Source organism: Dromiciops gliroides, chromosome 4 (assembly GCF_019393635.1).
Source record: "Dromiciops gliroides isolate mDroGli1 chromosome 4, mDroGli1.pri, whole genome shotgun sequence".
Lineage (NCBI taxonomy): Eukaryota > Metazoa > Chordata > Mammalia > Microbiotheria > Microbiotheriidae > Dromiciops > Dromiciops gliroides.
In genome coordinates, this window is record NC_057864.1 from 235,220,749 (window position 1) to 235,246,481 (window position 25,733).

Consider the following 25,733-nt stretch of genomic DNA (forward strand, 5'->3'; position numbering starts at 1 on the left):
ATGTTAGTGACTTGAGAATGCCTCATTTTCTTTTTTTTGCAGGCCAATGGGGGGGGGGAGGCGGGGAGAAGTGACTTGCCCAGGGTCACACAGCTAATAAGTGTCAAGTGTCTTAAGGCCAGATTTGAACTCAGGTCCTCCTGAATCCAGGGCTGGTGCTTTATCCACTTGTGCCACCTAGCTGCCTCTGAGAATGCCTCATTTTGTCCTGACAATGAGCCTGAACCAGGGTGCTAGCTTTAGAGCTTGCTTACAAACAGCATCAGGTCTGTAAGCCATTCCATTGTTCCTTAAGTAGGTTTTTTGAGGTGGTTAGAATGGGAAAGAGACCCATAGGAGGAAGACAGTGTAGAATAAAAAGTATATTTACTTTGTGAACTGGGAATATAATTGTACTTATCATGTATATGAATCCAAATATAAGATTTCCTTCTCATAATCTTCTTAGGTAGTGAAGAGAGGGGGCCGTTAGCAACTATTATTCCTCTTCCTTGGGACTCTACCCTGAACTCCTCCCAAAACCTTCCACAAGCAAAAACACTCATCAAGTTAGTAATTCCCCATATGAATTACCCTCCTGTTGGGTTACAGAATGTTTTTCTACTCTGAGCTATTATAGACAAGTCCTTATTGGGATGTGGCCAACCTTTATTTTGTCCTTGTCTTCAAATGGGGTCACCAACTGAACCCCTTGAGAAAATTCCAATTTTTGGTGCTAGTAAATGAAAACAATATTACAAAAGGAATTAAGGAAAAGAGAACAAGCCAAAGATCAGTCTTTGAAGCAGCACACAAACACTAAGATTTGTCCATTCTAGCAATTTAATTACAGTCTGTAATTTTTACTCTTGCATTTTCTCAATTGTTTCTTCCTTATATTTGCCCTTTTTCCTTTCCTACTTGGCGAGATTTGGCTTTCCGTTCAAGGATCTTTTTGCGATCTTTGTCCAGTTTTAGCCTTGTGATAACCACCTGCAAAAAGAAGACACTTTAAACTTTAAACTGAAAAGAGAACAAAATATGTACTAACACATCTGTTGACCCAAAGAATCAATCTGGTTTCCAGAACCCAGAGCAGTAATATTGTGCTCTGTAATCTGAAAATGATTAGGAGGAAAAAAAACAAAATCAAAAACACCTGCGTGATTTGTCCTGAGAGGAATTAGGTTCAAATCCTGGCTCTGCTATGTGGGGAAGACATTATGAGGCATTGGAATTAGATTTCACCCAGGTCTAACATGAGGTGCACTGAAGAATAGGAGATAAAGTATGAGGATAAGCAATACAAGATTGTGGGGGTTTAGATTCTGACCAGGTGAACCAGCAAGGACTGGAATGGGAGTGTAGAAAAGGCCCAATAAGAAGGCCCTTGGGAGATGGGTGAAGATCAAAGAGGGTGTTTTCAGGTTCTTCTTGGCCAGTTTCATTTTTCCCATTTGCTTATGCATCCTGTCTATGCTTTCAGCCAGTGTCAACATCCCCAATAAGGATAGTTTATTACCTCTGGAATCAGCCTCTTTCCAATAGTTAAAAAAAGCACCACAAAACACAAAAACAAAAAAACAACCCAAAGTTAAAGTCTGTGTACTATTGGTAGGTAATCATTTCAATAGTTTCTGATGAATCCATATAAAGAATTTTCACAAATTTGCCAATATTAAGTTAGGACTGAAATTTCATTATATCACTCCTTATATCAGACTCTCTTTTTCAACAGTTCTGGAGCGACCCTGGTACACAGTATTGAGAATACTGGGCAAGAAAATTTCTTGCTTAAAATATTACCATTATTCTATGATTATATTGTAGGTCTTTAGAATTTTCAAGTAAAACCATTTGTTAAATGAACAGATTTATATGAAATAATGTGAAGTGAAAAAAAGCAGAATGAGAAGTACCGCATATATAATATATATCATATGTAGAGATATGACTAAATTAGGAAAAAAAGTTACTTATATTTTGCCATTAATATCTATATTTAAACATACTGTTTATTATACAAAATAAATAAAAAACCAAGTAAAACGAGGGGGAAAATTCTAAGATACAACCCCACTGTTACCAGGGGAGCTAGCAATCATCATTCGACAAGGCAACTGCAATGAGGCTAACTTTACAACCAGCAAGTTAATCTTATCAAGACCATTCAATTTGATACACATTTAATTAAAGGAAAGTCTCTTAGCATATTTAGTGGAATGAAAATAACAAATCTTGGTGAAGGATTTAGGCTAGACAAGTATGACAAAGGATTAGAAAGTGCAGAGCTGGGAAGCCCTCTACCTCAATGGAGAAGACCTCCACCTTGAATCCACCAAATTACTTACAGAATGTGTGGTAATATAAAAATGAGATATACAATACAGCAGCATCTTTTGTGGAGCAAAGAATTGTAAATTAACGTGGATGTCCACAGACATTTAGAGTGGCCAAACAAACTATGATACATGATTGTAAATGGAATATTACTGTGCTATATAAAACAAAAATGAACATACATGAATAGAGAAACAAGGGACGACTTACATGAAGTGAAACAAGGAAGCCAGAGCTAGGAAAGCAATATACAAGATGACTGCAATTATGTAAACAAAAAAACCCCACTTCCACAAAACAACTCAAACTGTTGCAAAAGTATAAAGAACAAGTTTGGTCTCAAAGAAAAACTATGAAAAGATACCTCCCCCTCTTTGTAGAAGTGTGGGAGTCTGTGAAGTGCAATTTTTTGATGTGTTGATTTTGATGAAATTTTTCCTTTTCTCCCTTTTTTAGAAACTAAAATTCTTTCATTATGTGGAAATTTATTTTGATTTTGGGACCCTACCTTAGGGATGAGATTAGAAAGCCTTAGGCCCTCAGGTTTTTCTTCCACTTCAGCTGAGTCAAAAAGCCCCGTGGGCTGAGACGCCAGGTTAGACAGCTGGAGGAGGGAGCCCCAGCTCCCTCCACCCTGAGAGAATCTACCCTAGAGATCCCAGGCTTGTTCAGGCCGGGCTCTGGCATAGCTTGTGGAGGTCGCAGATGCACAGCACGGAGCATGGCCCCCTGGAGCCTTGGGTGTGGTACCCACAGGAGGCTCAAGCTTCCCCCCAGATTAGCTTGGTATGTGTGGAGAGAAGGAAGGTATACACCTGGGAGTTAGACAGCAGGGGGACTGACAAGATTAGAAGAACAGAGAGGGGCGAACAAGATTAAGAAGGGGGCTGACAAGATTAAGGAGGACTACAGACTGGAGACTAGAGATGCTGAAGTGGGGGCTGACGAGACTAACGGATCAGAGAAGGACACTGGCGCACTAGGAGAACGGAAGGAGAGGTTGGTGAGAGAGAAACACAAGGGTACAGCAGTGGCAGTACAGAGAGGAAAATTAGAAGGAGGGGGATCCACAAAGTGAAAAGGGGCTTGGAGTTAGTGAAAGGAGCTGAGCAGTCAAAGTGGAACATACCCTAAGGGAAGAGGTGGCAACAGCCATTATTGTATTAAAAAGGTTCCTGGGGCAGCAGGTGGAAAGAGGCACGCAGGAACACAGTCAGGTTGTACATTTTATTTCCCTGTATTCTTAATTTTAATAGTATCTCATAAATAAACCCTGCTTTGATTATTTAGTTAAGAGGCTTCTTAATCTTTTGCTTATCAATTTGGGAGCAGAGCTGGGAAGCCCTCTACCTCAATGGAAGAAGACCTCACACCTTGAATCCACCAAATTACTTACAGAATGTGTGGTAAATATAAAAATGAGATATACAATACAGCCAGTTAGTCAAAAGTCCCCAAATTAGGCCAGCAAGTCATTTAAAATATTTTTACAATTATAAGGAATGGTTCTCTGGGAGAGTCAAGCAAGAGAGACAATGAAGAAAATCCAGATAATGTACATACCAAAGATACCAACGACAATCTTTTTGTTTTAAACTTGTGTGGGAAAAGGTTGAGGCCTTGCATGCTCTTCATATTTTCACTGGATGATAACCACAGCTCTCATTTACACAGGGCCTTAAAGTTTACAAAAATATTTGCCACAGGGAACTACAAATCTCATCCAAGGCTCACAGAGACAGTGATTTGCTGATGCTCTCACAATTACTAAATGTCATAGCTTAGAGTAAAACAAAGATCTCCTGACCCCAAAACCAAAAATGTGGCTGTCTCAAAGTAGAACAGTATCTAAAATGGAAGATTCCCATTTTGAGACCAAGAGAAGCTTGAACCCTACCCAATTCAGACCTAAGTTGGTGCCATTATATGTGAAGTTCTCGTTAATATTAAATGGGGAGTAGAAAGTACAGGGTAAATCAACAGGGTGTATTCTAAATTTTCTTTGTACCTAGATTCCTATTGCCCCCTAAACTTTTGAATAGGCTTAGGAATAAAATCCAAGAGTGGTCAGCAGAAGGAAAAGGCAAAAGAGGAATAATGCCGGAATGAAGAAATTACAGGATAATTAATATTAGTGTGACTGTCTACTGACTGTAAGTAGTTGAACCAGGATGATCAATGACTAAGTAATAATCAATAATATTCATTAACCTTAAAAACAAGAAAGAGATCCTGTGACTCTTCCCATATCCTGGAAACTAATAATTTTATGGCAGAGTTCAAGCAATCTTTTCCCTTGAATATATGTTGTTTAATAAACACCCTGGGGTACCAGGGTCACATCAAAGAAAAACTCAAAGTAGTTGGCCTAATTTGAACTCGAAATATGAAAATAACTTTTTTTGGGGTGAGGCAAATGGGGTTAAGTGACTTGCCCAGAGTCACACAGCTAGTGAGTGTTAAGTGTCTGAGGCCGGATTTGAACTCAGGACCGGTGCTCTGGTCCACTGTGCCACCTAGCTGCCCCCAAAATAACCTTTAAAACTGGACATTTAACCCTATTTGAATCCCTGGTTCCTGGTTTTGTTTCAGCTAATAGAATTCTCTTAAATTCCTGAAAACTTCAGTTTCCCTACAGTTCTTTAGGGATGCAACAAGGACAGAATGGCTACTGTGCAAATGACAGCAAAACCTGACAAGGATGTCTTTATGAAATACGCTTCTGCTCAAGCACAGAAACATTTTTATCTCCACACTGTGGAACCAAAGACTTGAGTTATCCTGGTGAGTGATGCATTCCTTTATAGATATGTTCTCTACTTGTTCAATGCCCCTCCTGTCTCTCCCCACAACATTCTTTTCATTAATTCCCAAGGCATTCAGGTCTATTATGAGCTTCACCCTGAAATAGGTTCTGTCAGGAAAACAGAAGTGACATTAAAAAGCTTTCTGCATCACTGGAGAGGAAAGGCCAAAATTAAATGTTTATTACACAGTATTTACAAACTTCTTTGTATTGGTAAGTATTAAAAAGAATGGGTATAGACCCCAAATGATGCCATATGTTCTAAGAAAGATACCATGGAGGAAGTGGTGTTTTACTTGTGCTTAAATAATTGGACTTGATTAGTTAGGAAGAGCTGGTTAGATTCCAAAGTAGGAAGAAGAGCATGAGCAATGTCTCCGAGCATTCAGGATTTAAGAATGAGAGAATCTTGGTGCAGTGGTAAAGCACCGGCCCTGGATTCAGGAGTACCTGAGTTCAAATCTGGCCTCAGACACTTGACACTTACTAGCTGTGTGACCCTGAGCAAGTCACTTAACCCCAATTGCCTCACCAAAAAAAAAGAAAAAAGAATGAGAGAATCTGGGTTTGACCTCTAGTTCTGTTGGGCCTTAAGCAAGCTACTTCCTGTCTTGTGGTCTGTTTTCTCAACTGCAAAACTGGGGATAACATGGTAAGGGAAAATTGAATCCCTTTACAGATCTAAATCTAAATCCAGGATCCAGCGAACGATATTTTCTCCTATTCACAGAACAACTGAATGGTTTGGTTACCCGATCAGAGCCTGCTCATTTAATTATAATGTTAAAAATTATATGCTCATGACCCTTGCCCACCAATTTAAACCAAATTAAACACCAAATTCTGTGACACACAGAATTTGTGCCAGGTGCTGATAAAAGAATGAATGCTAATACAGCTAAACTTAATTATTACTTGGGAGTCAACTGACTACCATGTCACTGAACAAAATACCCATAGGCAGGCCCCATATTTTGAGGATTCACTCATTTGACAATACTGCTTATATCTTCATAGGCATAGCTTACATCTCACTGTCTTTACCTCTGATTTGATGCCCCCCTTCAGGATCAACCCCATCCCTTTTAGTTTATTTTAAAATCTTCAAAAAATAAGTATTTTTTAATATTAATCTGTCCCTCCCACTCCCCATTATTTTCCACTGAACAAGCTTAAAAAAAAAAGGGGCACTAAAATGCAAATCCCTTGATATATAGAACGGGCAAAACAAATTCCTAAATTAGCCATGTCTGAAAATGCATGTCCCTTTCTGCATTTTAAGTTTATCACCTCTGTCTTAAGGTTGAGTGCTATTTCATCTTCATTCTTTTGGATAGAGGGTTTACCCCACTAATTAATTAATTAGATCATTAATAATGTCTGACCGAAGCAATGTGTACAGTAAACTATTCCTTAGAAGCTTGAGGAATACATTGGGGGCTACTTGCTCTGGGACTACTGGATAAATTATAGTAACTGACATTCATAAAGCACTTTATATCCCGTTTGACTTCAGAAACAACCCTGAGGCTGGTACTACGGATGTTATTATCCCCATTTTATAGATGAGAAAAGAGGTGAAAGAGATTAAGTGACTTGCTCTCCCATGATCAGGGAGCTTATAAATGGAAGAGGTAGAATTTGAACCCAGTTCTTCCAAATTCAAAGTCTAGTATTTTATCCACAATGATGACTATAGTTCCTTCCATCTCCTCAGGCACCAAGGTGCTCTGAAATACCATACCTTGCTGGGATGAATGCCCACATGGACAGTTGTGCCATTAGCCTTCTCCCGCTGCACACGCTCAATGTAGATCACATACTTCTTTCTGTAAACCTGGACTACCTTGCCAATCTGCTGTCCTTTGTAGTGTCCTCGAACTACCTAAAAGCAAATTGCAACATAATATGTGACATCTGTAGAATGAAAGTAAACTGATCACAATGTATGAAGAAAGCAAACATATTTTTTTACCCAAAATACTAAAACTAGGAAAGATCAGGAGGAGTTAATTCTAAGACAGAAAAAATTAATTGGCAGTATTGACTTGGTTATCCTGCAGGCAAAATGACATTCATGTATATAAACACTTCCCTCACTTTAACTGGTTATCTTGTATCCTAGGAAGAAAATAAGTGAATAGCAATAGCTACTGATAACATGGCAATAGCCATGATACAGTAGCACTTGAAGGCCTGCAAAGCATTTTACAAATATTATATAATTTTATCTTCACAACACGCCTGGGAAGTAAATGCTATTAGTATCTTCATTTTACAACTGAGGAAACTGAGGCAGAGGTGAATGACTTGCCTAGGGCCACATAGCTAATGAGGCTGGATTTGAACCAAAATCTTCTTGATTCCAGGTCCAGCACTCTGTCTACTGTACCACTTAGCTAATCCACAGATGTTAAATCAACAAGGGAAAAGTTAAGGATATTTCAATCAACAAACATTTATTAAGTGTTAACCACATGTCAGGTATTGTGCTAGTAATCACTGGGGATATAAAAAGAGGCAAAAGTTAGTCCCTACCCTCAAGGACCTTACAATCTAACGGGGGAGACAATACCACCATGCAAGATAAATAGGCAATAATTAACAGAGGATGTAATGGAATTAAAAGGGGTTGGGGAAGGCTTCTTGTAAGGAAGCCTGGAAGGTCAGTAGTCAAAGTAGAGGAGGGAGGGCATTCCAGGGCTGAGATGGAGTGTCTTGTCTGTGGAACTGATAAGAGGCCAGATAGATCAAAGATTACAAGTCAGGGAGTAAGAAGAAGACTGGTAAGGAAGAAGCTAGGTTATGAAGGGCTTTGAACAACAAACAGCATTTTGTATTTGCTCTTGGGGGGGGGGGGGGGAGAAACTGAGTGTGTGTGTGTGTGTGTGTGTGTGTGTGTGTGTGAAAGAGATGATGAGACCTGTGTTTTAGGAAAATCACTTTAGTAAAATCACTTTAGTGACTGGATAGAGAGAGACTTGAGGCAGGCAGGCACTCACCAGCAGGTTATTACAATAATAAAGGCATAATGAAAAGGGTCTAAACTAGAGTGATGGCAATGTCAGAGAAGGCAGTGTATTCAAGGGATGTCAATGAAATTGACAGGCCTTGGCAACAGCTTAGATGTGAGGGGATGAGACAGGGAGGATGGTGCTGTCCTCTGTAGTAAGAGGGGAAGGAAGCGGGAAAAAGGCTTTAGGAAGAAAAAGAACAAGTTCTGTTTTAGACATAGTGAGTTTAAGATGTCTACTGGACATCCAGTTTGAGAAGTCTGAAATGCAGTTGAAGATGTAAGACTAGAGGTCAGCAGAGATTGGGGCAAGAAAGGTAGATCTGAGAGTCCATAGAGATGGTAATTAAATCTACCAGAGCTGATGAGATCCTCAAGTGAATAGTATAGGAGAAGAGGACCCAAAACACCCATTATCAGAGGGTGTGAATATCCAACAAAGGAGAAAGACAGGTAAGAGGAAAACCTAGAGAAAAGAGTACTGAGGAAGAAAAAGTGAACAGTGTCAAAGGCTTGAGAAATCAAGAATGAGGCCTGAGAAAAGGCCATTGGCAACTAAAAGCACATTAGTAACTTTGGAGAGAGCAGTTTCAGTAGAATGATGAGGTTGGAAACCAGATTGTATGGGATTGAAGAGAGAAAATGAAGGCACCTTTTCTGGGAGTTTAGCTACAAAGGGCAGAAGAGATAGAAGATAACAGGGCTGGAAGGACCAAGTGAATGAGTTTTCGGGATGGGGTATATTTGCAGGTAGTAGGAAATGAGCCAGCAGAGAGAAAAAGATTGAAGTGAAAGAGTGGGAATGACAGAGGAGGCAATTTGTTAGGAGTAGGGATGGAATGGTATCACCTGTGGTATCACCTGAACAAGTGATTAACAAGTATTAGGCCTGGTAAAGGGCAAGCCACTTCATTATGTGAGATAGAGTTGGAGGAGAAAGCGGCAGAAGGCACCTGAGTGACAGGAGATGATTAAAAGAGGTGAAGAGGGAGTGCATGGAAAACGGCCTGTAAAATATGAGGCAAGGTTCTCAGCACAGAGGGAGTGGGAGCCATAGGAGTTTTACATATCCTCCTTTTCTGAGGATGACAGCTACCACAACACTCTTTTCCACAAAACATTCTAGAAGGTACATCCTAGAAGTGTCCAAGTTTCCAAATTATCAAAGACCTGGAATTCTTAAAACCAGTTGAAATATTCAACCCAATACAATTCCTCTTTGTTGTTTCAAAAGAAGTAACTAAATAAAGCAACTTGATTAGTTATAGCTTTTAGAGAATGAGACCCACCCCCTTCCTAAATTTTTTTCATTTGGCTTTATTATGAATTAAGGTCTACTAATTGGAAATTCATTTAGGCAAACTCTTATGAAGCATCAAAAGTATACAAACATACACAGGTCACTCCAATCCTAAAAAAGTATTCTTCTGACTCCTCTGTCATCCTATTGTCCCAATAGTTGTCTTCAATGATAAACTTTCTGAAAAGTTGTCTACATTCTAAGCTTCAGTTTCCTCATCTGTAAAGTAGGAGTTAGGTGCTATTATTATTATCCTAATTTTTTGAAGAAACTGATGTATAGCTTGGTGAAGTGACTTATCCAGGGTCATACAGCTAGTAAGTATCTGAGACAGGATTGGAAGTGTTTCAGTCTAGCTGACAGGGTTGTTGAGGCACTCAAATGAGATAACTTATGTATTGTATTATGTAAAATATTACACAATATGATGTAAATTGCTAAATTAATGTCAGTTGTTATCAATCTAGTAGATGCCTTCACTTCCTGACACCCTTTTAGTAGGTATTTGCATTATTCACTAAAACTGAAACACCTCTCAAAGGCCTTTTTCCAGTTCTCATTCTCCTTGATTATTTTTCTCTTGACTTCATATCCTGGTTCTCTTGCTTCTTTCTGACTCCTTTAAGTTAGTGGGCATTCATGGCTCTCTTCTCTCATTCACTCCAGAGTATCAACAAATATGTAGTGGTGTGCTGGAGTGAGTTCCTACCCTGATCCAATTGTTAAATTGGAAACTGGCAACCACTACAACTCCGGGCTGGATTTATTGTTTTGTAGACTGTCAAGACTTTTTGTTTGTTTGTTTGTTTGTAGTGAGGCAATTGGGGTTAAGTGACTTGCCCAGGGTCACACAGCTAGTAAGTGTTAAGTGTCAGAGGCCAGATTTGAACTCAGGTACTCCTGACTCCAGGGCCAGTGCTCTATCCACTGCGCCATCTAGCTGCCCCCAAGACTTTTTTAAGTGATGGAAAAAAAATGTTTTGTTTTGTTTTTTAAAGGGAGTCAGTTGTTAAACAGCACTATATTCCCAAATCTAATGTCCAGTGCTGACCTTTCTTCTGAGCTAGAGCCCAACATCTCCAACAGCCCACAGGTCATTTCTACCACCACATCAAATTCAACAGGCTCAAAATCAAGCTCATTTATCTTTGGCCCTAAAACTGTTCTGATTTGTGCATTTCAGATTTTATAACCTAAGGGCTATCTTTTCTCTCTTTCACATGCATGCAATCTGTTACCAGATGCTAATGATTCTATCACTGTAATCTCTCTCTCTTTTTTTGGTGAGGCAATTGGGGTTAAGTAACTTGCCCAGGGTCACACAGCTAGTAAATGTTAAGTGTCTGAGGCCAAATTTGAACTCAGGTCCTCCTGAATCCAGGGCCGGTGCTCTATCCACAGTGCCACTTAGCTGCCCCTCTGCAATATCTCTTTAAAACAAACACATTTACATACATCTATTCTTGCCAACCTATCTTTCATACTGCTGCCAGACTGATCTTTATTATGCATAACATTATAAATGAACATATATAACAATTAAAAACAAAGTGTATTAATATACAATCTTGTTCACCTCACATGACAATAAGCACTACATTATTCATCAGATGTAATCATACAATTGCTTTACCCAAGATTTTCAGGGACTCCCTGAACTCCTTTGCCTGTCATTCGAGGTACTACATAACTTATTCACCTTTATTTCATTTTATTCCCTGATCCATGAAATACTTGCTCCAGTTAAGTTGGAAAATTTTGTCTACTTCTAAAAAGAGTAGATATACAGCCATTCAAGCCATTTTCTCATGGCAGAAATGCTCTTCCTCTTTCTCTTCACCTAGGAAATTTCTACCCATTCTTTAACTGCAAGTCATTCAAATGGAACTTCTCCAGGAACTGTTTTCAGACATGGAATATTTTGTAGCTTTCCAGTACCTTTATGATGTTTTATAATTATCTGTTATTGTCTTACTTTCTATTTGACTTTAAGCTCTCTGAAGTTAGGGCTTGTGTTTTATCTAAACTTATCTCTCACAAAGTAGTTACCTAAAATAATAAGTTAGCATTTATAGAGTGCATTACAAATATTATCTCATATTAGCAACAACCCTGGAAGGCAGGTACGATTATTTCCAATTTACAGATATGGAAACCAAGGCAAACTGCAAGAGGTTAAGTGACTTGTCTAAGGCAAGTCCATTTTATAGCCACTAAATGTCAGAGGCAGGATTTGAACTCAGGTCTTGACTCCGAGTCCATTATTTTAACCACGGAAACACCCAGCTGCATAGGAAAAGGACTGGGGCTGGGATTTCATTACAGGGACTGCTCAGGGGAAACAAAGTGGGCACCTTCTGTACAACTAAAGTGCCTTATAGTTGCTTAAAGCATCAAAAAATCAAAGGACTTGCCCAGAACCACGCAACTACCACGTGCCAGAGACAGGAGACATTATGCAAAAATGCTTCTGTCGCTCACAAATTAGTAGAATCAATTCAAGGTAGTAACTGTTCCTTTCACCCAAACTGTCAAGAGAGTGAGATCAGGTAATTCTGGCACACTGAGGTGCTCGGGTGGATTTTATACATGTCATTATCATACATAAAATTGTGACACAGCACTATCTGCTAACCTGAACTCTTTTAGGTCAATTCTCCTCTATTCTCCCCGTTTCCAATTTCATACTGCTCTCAGAACGACCTTTTATAACATACAGGGCCAGGTCTAAGTTTACTTCAAACTTGAAGAGCACAGTTACCTACCTGGACTTCATCATCTTTTCGAATGGGCATGGAGCGGACATTGTACTTCTGCCTCAGCTCCTTCGAAAGAGGAGAAGACATAATCTTCCTCCGTATGTGGGAAGGGGCATTGAAATGCCTCTTGCGGTTCTTGCTCCGGTCAGATGTCACAAAGGGATTGAACTTCATTTTGACTACGGGAAAGGCAGCAAAAAAGTTAAAAGTGAGACACGGAAGGCCTAAGTCTTAACCCCCGCGCGTCTTTAGGCCCCCAATTTCAGCCAAATGACTCGGCAACGTCCACGTTCTTCTCTGCCCTTCTCAGTCTCCCGGCCCGGGGTTCTCCCCCGCCCCCCGCCGCCCCCTCAGCCCAGCTCAACAAGCGGCAGAGGGGAGTGAGGTGGGGGGAAGGGGGCAGGACTCGACTCTGAACTTCAGCACCCCCTTTCTCCCCCCAAGAAAGCCCAACTCCACTATGCGAAAGTGTTTCCGCCTTTTCCACTGCGCCGTCCCCTGTTCCCCCGACTGCCGCTAGCAGCGGCCCCGGGCCCCCTCCACGGCCATCGCCGGACTTCACTGAGGTGCCTAGGGAACTCTTAGCGTGGCCAGAGCCGCAGCCACCCGCTGCTCGGTCAAAGGGACAGCTACAGAGGGCGGATGGCGGCGGATTGCACGGAGGAAAGCCGGGGAAACCTCACCCTCAGAGCCACCGCGGAAGAAAAGAGACTGAGAAGCTACTTCCGCCTCCTGAGGAAGGCGGGGAAAACCAAAACAGCCCAGGTCTCGCGATATCCATCGAGCTCTCTCACCTCACCCCTCCCGCCCTCCCCGTCACCGTGGTGACAACGGAACGCTCCCTTTCCTTCTCGGTTTAGCCCTTTACTTTCAGTTCCTCCGTTTTCCATTCCTAGTCTCTTTATCTCAACCAAAGTAACCTAATGGAGGTAAGGGTGAAGTTTTTAAAGCCCTACACAAAACAAAACCAAATGCAGCCAAAATTAGAAGGAAAGCAGGAAACTGGGAAATACTTCTCAGAATACTTCTCTGATAAAGGTCTCATTTCTTAAATATATAGGGAACGGAGCCACATTTATACAAATAAGAGCTATTCTCCGACTGAAGAATACTCAACGGATGTGAACAGGTGATTTTCAGAAGAAGACAACTAAGTTGTTGATAGGCACATAAAATGCTTAATAATTAGAGAAATGCAAATTAAAATACCACACACCTATCAGATAGGCTAAGGTGACAGAAAAAGGAAATGACATGCTGGAGGGATGTGGAAAAATAGGGACACTAATGCACTGTTGGTGGAGTTGTGAACTAGTTCAACCATTCTGGAGAACAATTTGGAATTATACCCAAAGGGCTATACAATTATTCATACCCTTTGACCCAGCAATACCACTACTGAGTCTGTATCACAAAGAGATCAATGAAAGAGGGGAAAGCCCTATATCTACAACAATATTTATAACAGCTCTTTTTTTTAATGGTGGCAAAGAATTGTATATTGAGGGGAGAATGGCTGAATAAGGTGTAGCATATGATTGTGATTGCAGACTATTGTGCTATAAGAAATTATGATGGGGATGATTTTAGAAAAACTTGGAAAGACATATGAAGGGATACAAAGTGAAGTGAGCAGAACAAAGAGAACTTTGTAAACAGTAACAGCAATATTGTAATGATAATCAACTGTGAAAGACTTAGCTTCAAAGATTAGCTCTGATAAAAACAACAACAACAACAACAACAACAAAACTCATGATGAAAAATGAGAGAGAGAGGAGGAGGGAGAGAGGGAGAGAGGGAGCTGGTGAACTCAGTGCAGATGGAAATGATGTGGGATGGAATTTGGGGTCAAATTGATTGTGAGTGTCCCAAAAGAATTACAAGACTCAGTGACTCAGTTTCCCAAGTTTTATTGCAATACTGTGAGTGACCACAGGGAGAGAACCAGAAAAGTGGAAAGGTATCTCTCCAATAGTGAAAGAAAAACAGTTATATTTGTAGTATAGATAAATTGATTATCAGTCTCATTATAATAATCTCCACCTTGGGGAGGTACAAGGGAGGGCTTATCCTAATTTGGAGTTCCTGGGGTCCCAAGCCAACCCCCAAGGCGTACCTTTTTCAGTGGAGGTGTGTTTTGGGGGTTTACACATCATAAGGTGAATCTGGGGACAAATTTGGCCTTTTCTGTGCATTTCTCTTTCTGATTCCCATGGCTAGTTTCAAAATATAATCATTTTTCTTTAAAATTTCTATAGCCTTGTCATTTCCTTTATTGTTATTTTGACCTAACCCATTTTGGTCCATTATGGATACTGATCACTGTGGCTGTGGGTACCATAACCTAGCATTTTGACTTGTAAGTTATCCATTAACTGGGGTCTAACTCCCTTTTGGAGCTAATATCTGAATTAGAGCTTGGGTCTTAGGTTTTTCTATTAACCCCTTTTTGCCTCCTACATCAGAAACATTATTTTTCACTTTATTTTTAATTTTTTTTCTTTTTTTGCTTGCTTTCTCAATGAGGGGCTAGAGAAAGGGAGAGAATTTGGAACTGAACATTTTTAAAAGAATGATTTAAAAAATAGAATATATAAAAAATAAAGCCCTACACAATTTGTCCCCAGTTTATCTTTCCAACCTTTTAGACATCTCCCAACCCTCACCCCTGTAATCCAGGGGACTCTGAAGTATTTTCTCATTTCTTAGGGTACGATAATATTCCATTACCTTCATCTACCACAGTTTGTGCATCCATTTCCCACTTGATGGACACCCCCCTCAGATTCTAGTTATCTTTTTTGTTTCTTTATGCAAATAGACTTTGAGCCAACCATTACACTTTATTCTTTTTTTTTGTGGCAATTGGGGTTAAGTGACTTGCCTAGGGTCACACAGCTAGTAAGTGTAAAGTGTCTGAGGTCAGATTTGAACTCAGGTCCTCCTGAATCCAGGGCCGGTGCTCTATCCACTGTGCCACCTAGCTGCCCCACACTTTATTCTTTTAAATTCCCCCTTCATGATCCAGAAATTTATTTTCCTTGTTATTATTCCATACATCTTCCTCACCATCAAAACCCCCTCCTACTTGTTTCCCTGTTGAATTTCATGTGTTTCTACACCCAATTTTATGTTAAACCCTCTTTTGTCTATTTCACATAAGAGTGAGGTTCATGCTTCTCCCACCCCTTCATCTATGTTTTTCTCATACACTCATTATGAGAAAAAAGTAAGTTCCACCCCTTTCTTCTTCCTGGTTCACTTCTTGACTGAGCTCACCGCTGGTATGACTTCTGTTTTTATATAAGAGCTCAGAGGCAGGTCTGATCCTTTCAGCCAATCACATGTGCTTTCACCTCACTGGCTAAAGTCCTATAATTCACTCAAATTAAATTTTCTTTTTCTTCTTCATTATCTTCTTCTTCTCCTCCTTTTTCTCTTCCTCCTTCTTCCTTTTCTTCTCCATCATCATCATCATCTTTATGTAACACTTTAAGATTTTCAAAATGATTTAACTTTTTATTATTAGCATATAATTAAGCAAAATAGTTTCTAATAATATCTTTTACTTTTTTCTTCATTGGCTGTGAATTTGCCTTTTCAATTTTTGAAGCAGGTAATTTGGTTTTCTCCTTTCTTTTTCTTAAAATCAAGTTAATGGCTTATCTGTTTTAATGTTGTTGTTTTTTAAGCAGCATCTACTTTCATTAACTTATTAATTATTTTTGGTTTTCAATTTTGTTAATATCTTTTTTGATTTTTAGTATTTTGGTGTTTAATTAGGGATTTTTAAATTTGTTTTCTAGTTGGTTTTTTTTTTCCAGTTAAATACCCAATTTGTTGATCTGTTGTTTCTCCCTTTTATTGATAAAAGTGATTAGGGCTCAGAGTCAGAGTCAATAAACATTTATTAAGTATCTGTTATGTTCCAGGGACTATACTAAGCAATGAGGATATGACAAAAGGCCTAAGACACACCCCTCTGCCCTGTATGGGACATGATGAAGTCATGAAGTTGGGGTAGGAAATGATCTGAGGAGGTATGAGTTTCAGAATAGATTTCATCTTGCAAAATGATGAATTTCTGGAGATCATGAAGTCCAGGAAAGTAGCCAGGTAGGAAATGAGATATCTATACTAAATACTGCTTTGGCTACATCCCACAAATTTTGGTATGTTGTCTTATCATTGTCATAATCTTTGATGAAATTATCAGTTGTTTCTATGCTTTGTTCTTTGGCCCATCCATTCTTTAGGATTTTTACTTTATTTCCAAGTAATTTGTAATCTTTGCTTTAAAGGCCCGTCATTAATTATTTTAATTTAATTTATAATTTTTATTGCATTAAATTCCCAAAAGAGGCATTTAATATTTCTGTTTTTCTGTATTTGTGAAGTTTTTATGCCCTAATACATGGCCAATTTTTGTAAAAATACCATGCACAGCGGAGAAACAGGTATACTTCTTTCTAGTCCTACTTGGAGGTCTATCATGTCTAACTTTTCTAAAATTCTATTCAGGTTCTTCCTTTCACTTTTATTTTTTGGTTAGATGTATCTAGATCCTAGACGAGATAAATTGAAGTCCTCCACTAATTACAGTTTTTCTATTCCTCCCTAAAAATTCTTTAACTTTTCAGAATTTTGATGCTATGCCATTTGATGCATAGATGCTTGGTATTGATAAGAATTCATTTTCTGTGATACTTTTCAGCAAAATGTAGTTTTCCCTGCTTATTTCTTTTAGCTAAGTTTGTTTTTTGCTGTTGCTTTTTTTTTTTTTTGGTGGGGCAATGAGGGTTAAGTGACTTGCCCAGGGTCACACAGCTAGTATGTCAAGTATCTGAGGCTGAATTTGAACTCAGGTCCTCCTTAATCCAGGGCTGGTGCTTTATCCACTGCACCCCCAAGCTGCCCCCAAGTTTTTCTCTTTCTTTTTTTTTCTGTTGCTTTTTTTGAAATCATGATTGCTACCCTTGCCTTTTTTTTTTTTTTAAACTTTAGCTGAATGAAGCTTAATAAATTCTGCTACAGGCCCTTATTTTAATTACATATGTATTCTTTCTGTTGCAAATGTGTTTCTTGTAGATAACATATTGTTGGATTCTGGTTTCTAATACATTCTGATATCTTCTACTTTATGATTGAGTTAATCTTATTACATTTACAATTATGTTTTTAATTATGTATTGTTTGCCCCTATCCTACTCTCTTATAGTTTTCCTTCTCTTTGTTTTCTGTCCTTTTTGAGTTTGTTCTGCTTCTGACTAAACCCTCCTTTAATCTATCCTCTCTCTTATTCCTTCCCTTCCCTTTAATTATTTTTCTCTCCCATTTCCCTGTTGGTGAAATTATGTCAGTACCCAGATCTGTGTATGTATGTATGTATATGCATTCTTTCTTCTTTTTACTGAATCAGATGAGAGTGAAGTTCAAATTTCATCCGCTCTCCCTCACTCTCTTTGTTGAATGGGTTGCTTACTTGTACCTCATCATGGGAGAAAATTTTCTCCATTCTTCCTTTCCATTCCTCCTCATCCCCTAATGTATTCTTCTTCCCCTCCTTTTCCATTCTTAAGATAATCAGAAAATAGGGGCAGCTAGGTGGCGCAGTGGATAGAGCACTGGCCCTGGATTCAGGAGGACCTGAGTTCAAGTCTGGCCTCAGACACTTACTAGCTGTGTGACCCTGGGCAAGTCACTTAACCCCAATTGCCTCACAAAAACAAAAAAAATTAAAAAAAAAAAAAAAGAAATATTCACATTCCCCAAAGGAGATGAACAGGCAGTTTTCAGACAAAGAAATCAAAGCTATCTGTAATCATATGAAAAAATGCTCTAGATCACTATTGATCAGAGAAATGCAAATTAAAACAACTCTGAGGTATTACCTCACACCTATTAGAGTGGCAAATATAACAAAAATGGAAAATGTTGGAGGGGATGTGGGAAAGCTGGGACGCTAATCCATTGGTTTTTTTTGTTTGTTTTGCAGGGCAATGGGGGTTAAGTGACTTGCCTAAGGTCACACAGCTGGTAAGTGTCAAGTGTCTGAGGCTGGATTTGAACTCAGGTCCTCCTGAATCCAGGGCTGGTGCTTTATCTACTGCACCACCTAGCTGCCCCACTAGTCCATTGTTGATGGAGTTGTGAAAAGATCCAACCATTCTGGAGAGCAATTTGGAACTATGCCCAAAGGGCTATAGAACTCTGCATACCCTTTGATCCAGAAATACCACTGCTATGTTTATATCCCAAAGACATCCCCAAAAAGAGAAAAGGAGCTATTTGTACAAAAATATTTATAGCAGCTCTTTTTGTGGTGCCTAAGAATTGGAAATCAATTGGGAAATGGCTAAACAAACTGTGGTATATGATGGTAATAGAATATTATTGTGCAATAAGAAATGACAAGCAAGATGGCTTCAGAAAGGCCTGGAAAGACATGTATGAAATGATGTATAGTGAAGTGAGCAGAACCAAGAGAAACATTGTACATAGTGACAGCAACTGTGAATGACTTGACTATTCTCAACAATCCAAGACAATCCCAAAGGACTATTGATGAAACATACTATCTACCTCCAAAGAAAGAACTGATATTGATGGAACAGACTTAAGCATGCTATTTCTCACTTTCTTTCATTTCTTTCTTTTAATCAAGTTTTCTTGTACAAAATGACAAATATGGTAATGTTTTACATAATCATACATATATAGCCCATATCTGACTGTTTGCCCCCTCAGGGAGGGGGGAGGGCATGGAGGAAGAGAGGGATAAAAATTGGAATCCAAACCTATAAATAAAAATGTTTATTACAAAATTTTAAAAAATTGAAATGTTTTACATGATTGTGCATGTATAACCTATATCTGATTATTTACCATCCTCAGGGAGGGATAACATTTGAAATTCAAAACTTAAAAAAAAATGTTAAAAAAATTGGTTCAACATGTAATTGGGGGAAAATTTTTTGGGGGGGAAATTTTATATGTGTGTATATATATGTATAGTGACTCAAATGATCATATTTTTATATAATTCATTAGATAGAATGGGGAAAAAGTGGATACTGGAGGAAACTATGGTAATGTCAAAGACAAAATAAAACTTAAAGAAATATAAAATTTTCCTTAAGGATTGCTTTGGCTGCATCCTACAAATTTAATATGTTGTCTCATTGTTATTTTCTTTGGCAGAATTATCTATTTTTCCCATGATTTGGTTTTTTTTTTAATGTATGAGGTATTTTATTTTTTCCATTACATGTAAAGATAGTTCTCAACTTTTGTTTATACATGCTTTACAATTTCAGATTCTTCTCCCTCCCACCCCTCCCTCCCCCCCTCCCCTAGACAGCAGGCAATCTGATATAGGTTATATCTATATATCTCTATACATATACATATATATATATACACACACACATATATATACACATAATAACATTAATCCTATTTCTGCATTAATCCTGTTACAAGAGAAAGAATCAGAGCAGTGATGCAAAACCTCAAAATAGAAAAAAAAAACAACAGCACCCAAAACAAAAGAAATAATATGGTTCAATCAGCATCTATCCTCCACAGTTCTTTCTTTCTTTTTTTTCTTGGATTTGGAGATCCTCTTCTATCATGAGTTCCCTGGAACTCTTCTGTACCATTGCATTGGTGAGAAGAATATAGTCCGTCACAGTAGGTCAACACTCAATGTTGATGATACAATGTTCTTCTGGTTCTGCTCCTCTCACTCATCATCAGCTCACGTAAGACCCTCCAGGTTTCTCTGAACTCTTCCTGCTCATCATTTCTTACAGCACAATAGTATTCCATTGTATTCATATACCACAACTTGTCCAGCCATTCCCCAATTGATGGGCACCCCCTCAACTTCCAATTCCTTGCTACCATGTAAAGAGCAGCTATAAATATTTTTGTACATGTGGGTCCCTTTCCCCCTTCCATGATTTCTTTGGGCAAAAGACCTAAAAGTGGGATTGCTGGGTCAAAGGGTATGCACAGCTTTATTGCCCTTTGGGCATAATTCCAAATTGCTCTCCAGAATGGTTGGATCATCTCACAGCTCCACCAACAATGCATTAGTGTTCCAATTTTCCCACAGCCTCTCCAACATTTATTATCTTCCTTTTTTGTCATTTTAGCCAATCTGATAGGTGTCAGGTGGTACCTCAGAGTTGTTTTAATTTGCATCTCTCTAATCATTAGAGATTTAGAGCATTTTTTCATATGGGAATAGATAGCTTTGGTTTCTTCATCAGAAAACTGCCTGTTCATATCCTTTGACCATTTCTCAATTGGGGAATGACTTGGATTCTTATAAATTTGATTTAATTCCCTATATCATGATTTGGTTTTTTGTCTCATATATTCTTTAGGACTATTCTTTAGGCTACATCTAAGTCTGAATCCTTTTTTTAAATCCATCATGATTATAATTTTTATATCAGTAATGGATACGTTTAATATCTCTGCTTTTCTGCATTTGTTTAAGGGTTTTTGTATGCCCTAAACACAATTTTTGCAAAAGTGTTTAGGCAGCAGGTGATGCTAGTGAGCAAGGCAAGCTGAGCAGCTTGGCTTTCTTTCAGCTCCCTCCTACCTCAAGGAAGGACCACTAAAGGGAGTGGCTTTCTTTCAAAGTCAGCTTTTCAAGGACAGGGATTTGCAACCACAAGCATACTTATTAACCCACAATTTTGTTCAACCTCAGACTTCTACTCTTATTAGAAACAGCTGAATCTGAAAATCATATTATACTTTCTCCTACTTTGTCCTAACTGCACGAAGTCCTAGATCTGCTCCTGCTGATGAAACCTTTTATCTCTCTAGAATAAAGATGCTTTAGGCAACTATATACACACACATACATACACACATATAAATATATAAACATATATATAATCTCTTTACTTTTAAACTTTATATGGGGGGGATATATTGTCCATGTAGTTTACGTGTGTCCACATGAGTCTGTCTTGATGTGGCTTACAAGGAGGTGTGATTCTCTAGAGTCTTTGCACATACCCTCACATTTTAAAGAGAGACTGATTCCTGCCAGGCAGAGAGCAAGGAGATGGGATGCCAAGGCTAGCCATTCTTCTTTCTTAGGCGATGGGGTAGGGGCAGCTAGGTGGTGAAGTGGATAAAGCACCAGCTCTGGGTTCAGGAGGACCTGAGTTCACATCCGGCCTCAGGCCCTTGACACTTACTAGCTATGTGACCCTGGGCAAGTCACTCAACCCTCATTGCCCCACAAAAAAATATTTTAAGAGATGGGGTAACAGGCTAGAATTATATATTATTATAACCCTCCTAAATCTTGCTAGCTAGAATAAGTAATTTTTAAGTTTAAGCTGATCTCCTGATCTCTATACCTTTAACAGAGAAGGTGGGCTCCAAGCTATATATCAAAAAGCTTGATGCCTTTTCTATCAAATTCTAGTTCTACACATAGCAAATAAATTAATTTATCAAACCTGAGAGCAAACAAATCAGAGAAATTATATAGATTAGAATATACTGGGGCAGCTAGGTGGCACAGTGGATGAAGCACCAGCCCTGGAATCAGGAGGACCTGATTTCAAATCTGACCTCAAACACTTGACACTTACTAGCTGTGTGACCCTGGGCAAGTCACTTAACCCTCATTGCCCCGAAAAAAAGGAAAGAAAAAATATATCAGACAATATTTTTTGTTGTTCAGTTGTGTCTGACTCTTTGTGACCCCATATCAGGGTTTCTTGGCAAAGACACTGGAGTAGTTTGTCATTTCCTTCTCTAGTTTATTTTACAGTTGAGAAATTGAGGCAAGCAGGGTTAAATGACTTGCCCAGGCTCACAAAGCTAGTAAGAGTCTGAGATCAAATTTCAACTCATGAAGATGAGTTTTCCTGACTCGGAGCTCTAGCCACCTAGCTTCCTCTAACAGACAATACACAGAATGAATAAATTCTCCCACTGGAAGGGAGTGTGTGTGTGTGTGTGTGTGTGTGTGTGTGTAGAGAGACAGAGACAGAGACACAGAGACAGAGACATTGAAACAGAAAGACATAGGAAAGAGACAGAGACAGAGACAGAAGGAGAGAGACATACACAAAGAGAGACAGAAACAGAGACAAAGAGAGGGGGAAAATTCCCCATTCTCTAGCATGGTAAAAATATGGATTAGAAAATTACAGGCTCCTTTACATGTCAGCTTCTTCCTTACAGTCTTTCCCTCCCCTTCATGTATCTCTCCTTGTAAAGAATCTGGAATCAAGTGTCTTCTCTCTCAAAGCTAGACACAAGAAGTGGTAGCATCTCTACTCTCCCAAGCTCTTACTACCTCATAAAGGCAGGGAGGATGGAGTGATCGATCTCCAGTGTGTTGTGCAAATAAGCTTGAACTTCAGGTTACACTTATCCACCATAACACACACACACACACACACACACACACACTCCTGAGTATTTCTGTGGGCCAATCAAGTTTTATAATAGGTAAATGAGACCTAAATTGAAAGCAACAGATAAAGAACTAATAAGCTTATCCACTCACTTAATTGGATGGGGCAGGGAGTGTAAGCTCTGCTAGAATCTCTTAGGCTCATTCTTACCATACTGAAGCTTGGCCCCTTCTGCTGGATCTTCTGATATGTTCTCATGGCTTAACACTTAACTCTTCATTTCTTTTTTTTGTTTTGTTTTGTTTTTTTTTTTTTTGCAGGGGAATGAGGGTTAAGTGACTTGCCCACAGTCATACAGCTAGTATCAAGTATCTAAGGCCAGATTTGAACTTGGGTCCTGCTATATCCAGGGCTGGTGCTTTATCCACTGTGCCACCTAGCTGTCCCTTTAACTATTCATTTCTATGTTTAGCTTTCAAGTCCCTTCTTCCTTATACTTTGCTGTAGTTTTATTTTTTCCCATGATTTTTTTTTATTAAGGAAGGAGGGATGAGCTTTAGAATCAAGATCAGACCTTCCAAATTCCTCTGCTTCAAAGGCAAGGTGTCATGTGAAGCAATATGTATGCTCCTTTCTATTATTATTTAGTAATTAACCAGAAGTCCATATATAAATGTTCTAAAATTGTATTCAGATCCTTAATTTCTTTCTTATATAACTTTTTGTTAGATTTCCCTAACTCTGAAAGGGGCACATTCAGGTCCCTAAGTCTTATAATTTTGCTTTCTCTTTCTCCCTGTAGTAAGGGTTCTTAACCATGTGAGTGTGTGTGTGTGTGTGTGTGTGTGTGTGTGTGTGTGTGTGTGTGTGTGATGAACTCTTTTGGCACTTTGGTAAAGCTTAAGGATGCCTTCTCAGAATAATGTTGCCTTACTTCTTATACAGTATTCAACTGGATGAAGGAGCCTACTAATCTGTCTCTTTCTTGCTTACTCTCTCAGTCTTTGTTTTAACTAATATCCTTTTCCATTTTTGCTGGAGTGTTTCTAAGGGAAACTAGAACATTTAACTTTGCTATCTTTGCTGGAAGTCCCATTGTCTATTCTTAAAGACCTGGTCCTAGGCACCCCAAAATATATAGCAATTAGTTCTCTCATCATTAGGTCTCTCATCATTAGGTCATCCCCACAAGCTAGTCTATACCACAAGGGTGCAGCAGACTACAAGGCACTTTACTTTGCTTGGTCATCTTCTACCCTCAATCACCTGTGGTAGGTAGCAAATAATAGTGGCTCTTTTTGTTTGGATGGCCTGTGGCTAGTCCCACATGAAGAGCATTCAGTAGTGGACTCCCCCTTATATCATGCTGCCAGGTTGGTTTATACTCCAATCGGAGGACCATGGACATATAGCACCACTCATTGCCATATGAATTGGAGGTCCAGACACAACCCATGTGTGGATAGGCAAATCATGTGGGTATAGCTGGGGTTTTAAGTTTTATTGATGTGTTTTACTTTTATACCACAAACATTTCCAGATTACCTGTACTCCATGAGGTCTCTCATAGCAAATAAAACAATTTGTTAAACAATTAGGTAAAACAATCAAAACTAACAATACGGTAACCTTATCTGAAAATTGATGAAACATTCTACATCTATATCATTCACAGCCTATTTTTTTTTTGTGAGGCAATTAGGGTTAAGTGACTTGCCCAGGGTCACACAGCTAGTAAGTGTTAAGTGTCTGAGGCCAGATTTGAACTCAGGTCCTCCTGAATCCAGGGCCGGTGCTCTACAAGCCTATTTTAATTGAATTTTAAGAAATTAACAGAAATCTATTTTCTCTCCTTCCCACTTCCAATACCATTGGGAAAAAAAGAGAAAGTAAAGAAAACAATTCCTTTTAACAAATTGAAGCAAAACAAATTTCCTCATTGGTTGTCTGTATATATGTGTGTGTGTGTGTGTGTGTGTGTGTGTGTGTGTGTGTGTGTGTGTGAGAAAGGATGATAGACCGAGATATAAAGCATACTATCCACTTCCAGACAGAAAGGAAATAGATTTATGGTGCAGAGTAGGGGATAGATAGATAGATCTATATCACATCTATATCCTATATATCTCCCATAATCACACATATATGTATATATACATACATACACACCCATCATATATATGTATACATATGCACATACATTATTATTTTTTTTGGCAGGGCAATGAGGGTTAAGTGACTTGCCCAGGGTCACACAGCTAGTGTCAAGTGTCTGAGGCTAGATTTTAACTCAGGTCCTCTTGAATCCCAGGGTTGGTGCTTTATCCACTGTGCCACCTAGCTGCCCCTACACATACATTCTTACATACATACATACATACATACATACATACATACATATATATGTATGTATAAAATTTTGCACCATAAATCCATTTCCTTTCTATCTGAAAGGGAGAGTATGCTTTATTATCATTTCTCTGGAACCATTATTGGATCAATACAATGGTATTGATCATAATTCTTACAACTTTGAAGGTTGTATAGTATAGTAATAGTCTAGTCTAGTATAAATATTGTATAAATTATTCTTCTGGTTCTACTAATTTCATTCTTCATCAGTTTATAGAAGTCTTCAAAATTATTTTTAATATTTAATTTAAATAAATAAAAATATTAATTATTTTTAAAATATTTATTTTTATAGTATAAATTTTTCTGGTTCTGTTTACTCCACTCTGCTTAATTCAGATCTATGAAAAAGATAAGAGTTTGTGACCAAACAAGAGATAGAGAGAATTATAGAAGATAAGATAAATAATTTTGATTACATAAAATTTTAAAGCTTCTGTACAAATAAATCCAATAAAGCTAAGATTAAAAGAAAAACAACTGGATGGCTTTTTTGTGAGTATTGTTGGGGCAACTAGGTGGCACAGTAGAGTGCTAGGCCTGGAGTCAAGAAGATTCATCTTCCTGGGTTCAAATCTAGCCTCAGACATTTATTAGCTGTGTGACACTGGGCAAGTCACTTAACCCTGTTTGCTTCAGTTCCTCCTTTGTAAAATGAATTGGAGAAGAAAATGGCAAACGTTGCCAAGAAAACCCCAAATGGGGTCATGAAGAGTTG

General features: G+C 38.6%; 1 protein-coding gene across 1 annotated transcript; it reads right to left on the bottom strand.

Annotated features, from left to right (window-relative positions):
• Positions 1–804: 804 nt before the first annotated feature.
• On the bottom strand, positions 805–12,988 carry RPL26 (ribosomal protein L26). Its single transcript, XM_044000021.1, has 4 exons — positions 12,881–12,988; positions 12,204–12,376; positions 6,870–7,010; positions 805–972 (listed from the first exon to the last, which is right to left on the bottom strand). The coding sequence occupies exons 2-4, from the start codon at positions 12,369–12,371 to the stop codon at positions 874–876; spliced, it is 408 nt and encodes a 135-aa protein (XP_043855956.1). The 5' UTR covers positions 12,372–12,376; positions 12,881–12,988; the 3' UTR covers positions 805–873.
• Between the last annotated feature and the right edge of the window lie 12,745 nt (positions 12,989–25,733).